The sequence below is a fragment of the Bacillus rossius genome, chromosome 11 (assembly GCF_032445375.1).
Source record: "Bacillus rossius redtenbacheri isolate Brsri chromosome 11, Brsri_v3, whole genome shotgun sequence".
Classification (NCBI taxonomy): Eukaryota; Metazoa; Arthropoda; class Insecta; order Phasmatodea; family Bacillidae; genus Bacillus; species Bacillus rossius.
The window spans coordinates 54,997,822-55,007,427 of NC_086338.1; the positions used below are offsets into that span (position 1 = coordinate 54,997,822).

The 9,606-nt window shown below is 37.7% G+C and overlaps 1 protein-coding gene across 1 annotated transcript in view; it reads right to left on the minus strand.

Annotated features, from left to right (window-relative positions):
- The window catches only part of LOC134537023 (attractin-like protein 1), a 36,686-nt gene extending 28,084 nt beyond the window's left edge, over nt 1-8,602 (minus strand). Inside the window, exons 1-4 of the mRNA XM_063377216.1 lie at nt 8,182-8,602; nt 2,370-2,573; nt 1,012-1,140; nt 35-231 (exon numbers count right to left, since the gene is read on the minus strand). Of these exons, the coding sequence (XP_063233286.1) occupies nt 35-231; nt 1,012-1,140; nt 2,370-2,573; nt 8,182-8,420 (769 nt within the window). The 5' untranslated portion in view covers nt 8,421-8,602. The remainder of the gene's footprint in view (nt 1-34; nt 232-1,011; nt 1,141-2,369; nt 2,574-8,181) is intronic.
- Nucleotides 8,603-9,606: the final 1,004 nt, after the last annotated feature.

Sequence of the window (9,606 nt, forward strand, 5' to 3'; positions counted from 1 at the left end):
GGCGGTGACACGACTACAAGCACACACGACCCACCCTTGAAGCCCTGCCGGCAGTCGCAGCGGTGCTTCTCACGGTTGCACTGGCCGTTCCCGCCGCTGCAGTTGTTGGGGCAGATGGGGACGTCGCAGGCCTCGCCCCGGTACAGGGCGTCGCAGGTGCACACGCCGTCGATGCACACGCCCCGGCCCGAGCAGTTGGAGTGAGAGTACCGGCTCGGGCAGGAGTTCAACCTAGGCACACCACGGCCACGCTCCGAGACACTGACACGTGGACTCTGCATTCTACCCACTGGGCGAAAAAAATAAAATATGCCATTTTCATTTATGTACTTCCATCTCAATGTCTTCATCACCTTATGAACATTTCAATGTTTTATCCAGCAATTACAGATTTTGTTGATAGGATTTAACATCTGATTATACACATCACAGGTTGACACCCACTAGCTAGGCCCCACAGAAAGAGAGAGACAGAGGTTGGTTAGAACATCAAGGAGTTTGCCCCCTGCTTTTCTTTGTTGGTCCAGAGCTCTTAGCCTTAAGGCCCTTCTGCCCTGGGACCCTCCTGGTTATGTAACTGGGAAAGCTGTTAGAGCCTTAACTATGATGAGAGGCTGAGCCAACCCATCCCAGCATCACCACCCCCTCGTCCCTCTAGCTCACCGAGACAATTGACCGAGTCCTTAACCCTTAGACTTCATCAGTTTTGCTGGCTCCTACGCCAATCTACGACATCATTCTGGGACCCCTCAATCACGTGGTCCAGTGGAGGCCTATCCAACCTCTCCCAGTTGTCCAGGCTAGTAACCTGAGCCGTATCGCCGCTCACCGTGTGAGCTATTCTCAGGGCTAGGGAACCCTCCGAGCTTGCCCCAAGCGATAGGAAACAAAAAAAAAACCTTCCCAAGCTGATCCTGGGCCGACAAAGAAAAAGCAGCGGGGATTCATTCACAACAACGATCATCCCGCACTACGACCAACCCAGCTACGGACGAAGGAGCGACGTGTCACCTGTACGAGATGTTGAACCCCGTCATGTTGTAGGCGACGTCGCTGTAGAAGTGAAGCAGTGCCGAGCCGGAGCGGGCCACCACCTCCGGTATCCTGCGTATGCTGTAGCCGTCCTTGTACATGAGGCCGCTGCAGCAGAAACAACCACCCCACTGCATGTTCACGCTATCGTCTCGAGCAACCTGCTTAATGTGGACAGCGGCAATCTCGGACGAGCACAATCCCCGATGTCACTGACAGAATAAGAAAATAGTCTTGGTTTTCAGTTAGCCCAGAGGTAGCATGCGAAACTGTTAACCTTTGCCTGAAATTTAAAAAAAAATGTTTAATGCTAAATTTTGTTCTAATGCACACAAACAAACTTTTAGCTGCACTAAATTCCAAATGTATATAGTTTAATTAGTATGTAGTTCACTCATAGAATATTTTCTTGATATGTTACCAACCCTAACTCTGTGCAGTTTATATCAAAGCATTAGCGCATTATTTCAATTTCAGTTTAAAAGCATAATTAGTTTTTTTGTTTTTTTTTAACTGTTGATTTCAAATCGTGTTAGGATAGGCCTGAATGGACTGCAGTTGAAGGAGAGTTTACCTCGGAATACCCAGCTTCCCCCTCCGTGTAATCTCTCACCACCACCACCTCGCCATCACACTGACTTGATGTCAATTGAATTGTTAATGGATAGTATCCAAAATTATTTTTCTTCTAATATTTTGTGTTTTTGCACATGATATTAAATAAATTGATAATATAACCACATTAATTGTTTGTTAAAGGTATTTTCTAAAAAAAAACAAGTCATTATTTAATGGTTTTCATAAACTCCAAAAGCAACTGTACTAAAAACATGGAATGGTGTGGTATACATAACACATGATTTCATTCTTTCAGTACATCCTACAATTGACATCAAATGTAATTTTTTTTATAAGAAACTATTAAGTCAGGATTTGTTTAGTAGAAAAAAACCTTTCATAAAGATTTAAATATGGTTATATTATGGATTTATTACATATCAGGTACAAAAAAAAATAAAAATATTATAAGCAAATAATTATATTGTAAAAATTGCATTGTGTATCAGTCAAAATATTACACTTATTTTGGTGACGGAAGTATCACTGAACAAGCACGTGCCGTATTAGTTTTAAAATTGTACTATCTTTATGAATAACAGAGATCATAAAAAAACAACAACAAAAAAACAATAACACCGAAATCTCTTGTTAGAATAAAAACGAAATTGGCCTAATATTTTTGTCTGTCACTATCACTGAGGAATTTCTAATAACTTCCCCAGGACTTAAAGCAAACTCCCCGACTCCCCGGAGCGCGGACAGCCTCCCGGTCACACCTGAAGACGGCCAGCAGGGGCGAGTGCACGCTGTCGCCATCGAAGATGTAGAGGTGGTCCCAGCCGCACTCGGTGGCGAACTCCTCCAGGTGCAGGCGGATGGTGGTGTTGGGCGCCCCGCCGCCGTCCACCAGCCAGCTGCACTTCACGTTGAACGAGTAGTTGCCGAGCCCGTCGTGGATGGTGCCCGACGCTCCCGACAGCCTGCGGGACACGACGCCACCACTCTCGGACACTCCTGCACCACTCTCGGACACAACTGGCGGCAGCGAGGCCACGTGTACCACCCCAACACACACACACACACACACACACACACACACACCTTTTTGTCAAAAACTATTCACACGTAAAGTTGGCACTCTTCAATTTAATACAATTTCTCGGACATAACGGCGCTGGGTTCACCTGCTTGACGTTTATGTTTTCATACTTGCATTTTTTTTTTTGTTTCTTCAAAATTGCGTTCTGGTAATTTTTTTTCCCGTGACAAACAGTGCAAAACTGCAACGGCATACGTCCAAGAACTTGCACGAAATCGAAAAATTCCCCACTGCACGAATCATTTGAAGAACGCGCCACTCTTTAGTCCCGGCATCCTTCAGTTCGAAAACAATCTGCGATCCGGTTCCGATACGGCCGCTAGAGTTTGGAAGCATGTGTCCACACAAAAATGTGTGATGACATTTTCCAGACGTTTCCATGACTAAATTCTCATTTTTCTGAAAGAAATAAAATAAAAAAAAATCTAACCTCCACCGTTCCCACAGCCGGGCTTGTTCTCTCTCCACTTTCTTTACTTCAAACATAACCTGCCTCTACCATTTTATAGTGTGTATGACAATTCAAAAAGCACCATCTGAAAAAAAATATAACTTTTACGGTCTGGGTGATGGCAGACTGGAACCTGACAAGTTCCCTCCAAATTACATTACTATCACAGAGAAATTTCTATGACTCTTCAAAAATTTTATGTAAATTCCCTGACTTTTCAGTCGACCCCCTCTGGAATATTTTCAGGTGGAGTTCTGTTTTATAGAGCAGGCTACATAACTCATTTTCACAATATTAGGTACAACTCAGTGTACAGGCATAGAGAAGTTTATTACAACTTGTTTCAAATACCGTTTTAGTGTACATTAATTTTCCTTTGGTAATCCTGTTAAAAGTGCAACGACGTTCGATAATCCAGAAAAATCGCTAATCCGGCACGGCCGGGACCTCGGACGTGCAATGCCAATGTGCCCGCCTCGTCAGGGGTGTATCTGCGTTAGTGAGGCGGGACGCGGGATGACAAGTGCAACGCTCGCCAAGGGCTTCTAGCCCCCTACGCCCTCAGAGTATTCTTAGAGGCATTTCGTAAACAGACATCACTGGGATAACTTGAACAGTTTTCAAACTGCGTAATTTTTTTCTGAAGCTCTGGACACAATCAGTATGCCAAGGTAAGTGAAGCTCTTAAAGCACTTTCACTGCTATTTTATGAGCATACTGAAACGCGCTATTAATTAAATTTACAAGGTGCTATGAGACGTGGCAACCTCAAACATGCGTCAGCTGCGTCCCTCATGATGCACTTTTTAGCATTTCTACTGTGAAAAAAAGTAGTTACAATTTTTTACTGTAAAGCTTGCGTGCACAGCTTGTAGCCATACTTTACTTATGATAGAACATCTTCTGCTTTCACAAAGCATATCCGCAGCTACTGCTGGAGGTTCACCATTTAAATTAATATTTTCAGGGGCTCTGAGTTCGAGCTCTACTTTTGATGTCCTGCCACATACCCAAATACAACTGCCGCCAACCTACATACTGGCAACACAGTTTTACGGTGAATTGCAATAAAACACCATGTAAATACATCAGATAGCACCAAAATACGACTAAAATCACAAAATTAATAAGCATTTTAACAAAACTTACATCACAAAGATTATGAAAAAAAATTAAATTCAACTTTAATAGTCGTGTTTTACATTACTTATCAAGGCATGATTTTATAACACAAAATTATTGCTGGTTTATTTTTGTTTATATTTATATGTCCTAGACATGCTTATTACAAATTATCATATGCAAAAATTTATTATGTATCACAATTAGAATCCTACTATTTTGTTGAATGAGACACTATCTTTAAGATTTAACAGAATTTATAAAAATAAAAAATAACACCACAAAATCTTGTTTTTTTTTCTAATAATCTAAAAGCGTACGTTGAACAAAGTGAGCTTAACCCTCATTCTAATGAACTTATACCAAAATAAACCTCTTTTAGCAGCCACCAATTTGAGGGCCAGGCTCTGAACCAGCACGCAGTCTTCTCGTCTTGTGCAGGTCAACTATCAGATCTGAGCAGTTATCATAACATTATATGGCGAAGAAATTAAGATAAAGGTGCAATGCAAGTTCGAGTGCTTTCAAAAAATCTGAACCGGGTGTTTTGTTCTTGAAATTTATTCTACGACCAAGTGTTTAAGCCATTTTCACTATTCTAAAAATACACTTTATTAACAAAATACTGAAAACAGACCTACGACTTTCTGAAGCTCTGCACACTGTACGTGTGACCGGGTAGGCAGGGGCCTTAACATGACATATAAAAAACACAAAAGAATAGCTATCAAACATAAAACTAATATTTTGTGTATATAATCCTGTTAATGTTCTAAAATGGTACTTAAGTAAAACCTTTTTGCAATGTTACCCTAAATTTATGTAGCAATTAAATAAATATTTAATACCAGATATGGTCATCAGGAGAGCCATCTAAGCAATGGCACATCAGACTCCTTTAAAAGTCTGATATCTAACAGATTTATATCGATATTCCCAGTATCAATTTTCAAAGATATTTCGAGTATCGTTTTACATCAATATTTCGAGTATCAATTTATATATATATTTCTAGTATAGATTTATTTTGAATGTCGATATAAATCAATACTAGAAATAAATGTCCATATAATTCGATACTAGAAATATCACTATAAATCGATACTAGAAATATCGATATAAATCGATACTAGAATTATCGATATAAATCGATACTAGAAATATCGATATAAATCGATACTAGGAATATCGATATAAATCGATACTAGGAATATCGATATAGATCTATACTCAAAATATCGATATAAATCGATACTAGAATTATCAATATAAATCGATACTAGAATTATCGATATAAATCTATACTAGGAATATCGATATAGATCTATACTCAAAATATCGATATAAATCGATACTCGGAATATAGATATAAATCGATACTTGGAATATCGATATAAATCTATACTAGAAATATCGATATAGTTCAATACTAGAAATATCGATTTAAATCGATACTAGGATTATCTATATAAATCGAACCTACGAATATCGATATAGATCTATACTCAAAATATCGATATTAATCGATATTAGGATTATCGATATAAAACTATAGTCGAAATATCGATATTAGGAATATCGATATAAATCTCTACTCGGAATAGCAATATAAATCGATAGCAGAAATAGTGATATAAATCGATACTACGAATATCTATATAAATCTATACTAGGAATATCGATATAACTCGATTTTCGGAATATCGATATAAATCGAAACTCGGAATATCAATCGATACTAGGAATATCGATATTAATCGATACTCGAAATTTCTATACTTAAAATATCGACATAAATCGATACTCGAAATATCGATACTCTAAATATCGATAACAATCTATACTCGGAATATAGATATAAATCAATAATCGAAATATCAATATAAATTGATAGTTTGAATATCATTTAAAATCGATACTCTGAATATTGATGTAAATTTGTATTCTGAATATAAATGTAAATTGATTCTCTGAATATATGTAAATCGATACTCTGAATACCGTTATAAATTGAATTTACTAATCTACACTATTATAAAACTGTAAACAGAAGTTTTTTGTCTGTTTGTTTGAGCATTACGCAAATACTACTGGATGGATTTTGATGAAACTATGTGTGTTTAAAAGCTTATGATGTTACTTAATACTGGTATACTTTTTATCTCACTAAGATAACGAAAGCCGGAGATATAAAAAAAAAACATATTTTTTCACAACCACGTGCAACAAAGCTGAGCTCCGATTTCAAGTTCATTAATATTAAAAAATTAAAAAAGGGGGGGGGGGGGGTTAGTTTACTGTGGTCCTTGCACTAGATGCCACTCAGGCGGACCTTTAATATACCACAAAAGATTAAAAAAATATATATACGAAAGAATTCCTAAAACGTTTCTTGAGTTTGTTTGTTTCTTATACAAATATACAGTTTTGCTCCTATCTCTAAAAAAATTGATAACACTTGACCTTCGAAACACGAGGAAGGTCACTGTCTCTGTGTGAGATTTCAGAGAAAACCACTTCTAAAGCAGAATTTAATTAACTATTTTTGGTGAAATTTCGTCATTTCATTGTTGATGCCTTTTGCATATACAAGGCAATGGCTCTTGCAAAGATGGTGGCATATACACGAAGAGGGGCATGTATAATATAATGTATGAGCTATGCGAGTGTGTCCTGCCGTAGCCAAGTGCTAGTTATCAATTATCGTAAGAGTTTGATAAAATTTAACAAAATTTTTATAGGTATAATGTAAAGGAATGCAAAAATTAATGCATGGTATGTTTTCAGTTGTTGGGTAGGAAAATGGCTAAAGAAGAGGGGAGGGAGGGGGGAGAGCCAACACAATTTCTGTCTCTGGTGCAGGAAGGCCTAGTTCCGTCCCTGCCATTGGCCGTTACTGTCGTTAGTTCTGCCTTCCTTACGAATGGGCTGCACACGATTAAGCCTCACTTACTGATTATCCACATCTGGGGCCAGACTCAGAGTAGTCCATGACGTGATGAAAGAACAGTTGAACAATAATTATAAAAGATCTTTACTCTGCCAACCAACAAAATAATCCTGACTAACTCACCAGCTACAATCCAAGGAATACCAACTAGAAAATTTTCTTGCTATAAGATTGTTTTGAAGTTGCTTTTTTGATAAATAATGTCTTGACAAATGTATGTTCAGTTGGATATATGGAAAAGGGGTGGGGGGGAGGCAGCAGCTGGGTCTTCTGCCCCGGGCCACAGTTTTAGAGGGGCGTGCACAAATGATACAGTGAGAAGGGGGGGGGGGGGGGGGAGATCATGTTGTTTCATTGTATTGCTAATAGTTTTATCACTATGCAAAATTTTAATTTCTTGTAACATCAATTTTGCACCACTCTACTAGCATACGAAGTACACTAGGCGCTCCCGTCTATTGGGAGCGATTTCTCTCTTTTGACAGATAGTTTACAACACAGATAGGACAAATAAGAGATAAAATGATGATGGCCTTCTTGGTCACTCTGCTAACACAAGCAGAAGCTGTGTAGAGTACATATGTTTGCAATAAAAAAAATTGAAAAAAATTAAGCTACTATAATTAATAAAAAATAAAATTGGCATAAAAGAGTGGGCAAACACCTGGTAAATAAATTAACAAATTTGGTACATTCAAAAATGTTACAACAATCTAATCAAAAATTAGGTCTATGTTTAGTAAATCGTTATAAAATAAATACTGAATGTATTTGTGCAACTGTCATTTTTTTATATCAAAACAATCTTACAAAATTTTAGTTCCAATATAAAATCACGTCAGAAACATAACCTAATTGGTTAACTTATGATATAGATGATTTAACCATCTAAAGCTACAATCTAGATGGTAAACACGTTATAATGGCTTTTGTCTACTTGGGCATTTATTTACAACACACGCTTACCTGACTTTTCCCCCACAGAACTGACAAAACTGTCCTTGCCAACCATCAAAACAAACGCAACCTGTCCCATTTATACATTCACCATTCACGCACTGAACACTGGAACAATTTGTACTTGAAAGCACAGTAACTACGCACGAATATACTACAAAACAACACAACAGTTCGTAAGGAAAACCGCATTTTCGACGATACTTTGACTTAAATAGGAATAAAAACATCTGCATGTCTGCTGCCATCTTGAGAGCACCATCTCCGTACGGTCAGTGACGTCACGGCGAAAATGCATCGGCCTCCAGACCAAAATGTCAAATGAAGGATCTAAATTCCCTGTTCTCCGACTAGTCTACTGATCCCGTTAAAAGAGGGGGGAACAGAAACGTAGGGGATTTAAGACGCGAACTGAGCGTTGCGTCAAGTAACAGTACATCTCGTTCTGTAGCGGGACATTTTCTCCCACGTTTATTAGTACCGCCACGCCAGCGTTATGACTCGTACTGTTAACGTTCAACAACCCAAATTCCAAATTGTTTTTAAGAGTGATTAAATAAACCCTCAATCAGTTTTCAGCCTAAGTGCTTAAAAAAAACGTTTACATGGTAATCTATTAATTTTAAACAAGTTTACTTCACTTGTAAGATGATTATTTCATACTTCAAAAACACAATGCTTTTTACTATTTAACGTTTATCAAACAATAGTGTGTGTGTGTAGTAACTTGATTCATGATGCAGTTTATTTTATTTGATAACATATGATTAGTATTTTTATTATTAATTATGAAGAGAATTGAAAAAAAAAAAACCTGGTTGCAAATTTTCCTCTCACTCCTAGCCAACACACACTACTACTCCAATACATTACATGACCTTAGTTATCTCGTTACATTAATCCGACAAATAAAAGGAGTGTATTAACAAACTGATCACCCTAGTGTCCTATTAAAACAATTATTGTGTTTTAAAGGTGACAAGTATTTTCATTTTGATTAACTTAGTTTCATAGAACATCAAGTTGTGTGTTATAAATATGCATATGAGGAAACAGGTACAAATATTCTGCTATGTAAAAACCAATATCCATTCTATCATTTCATTTAACACAGTTGCGAAAATACGATTGCGAAGTAGCGACGCTCGATATACATCGATGTGTCGAAAACATCGATGTTCTCTATTTGATGCTTCGAATCCATCCGATGCATCGATTACTTTCGATGTTCAAGGATACATTGATGTATTTCTTTCGATACATCGCAAGAACGCACGTGTTCTTTTGATGCGGTAAGATTAGTTTTAAACGAAAGAAAAATAGTAATGGCGGAATATTCATTGGAGTTTGCGTTTGTGCCTTTTTGGATAAATTAAAGGTAATGGCGAAGATTCTATTAGTGTGAATGATGTACATAAGTTGTCAACCAAACCT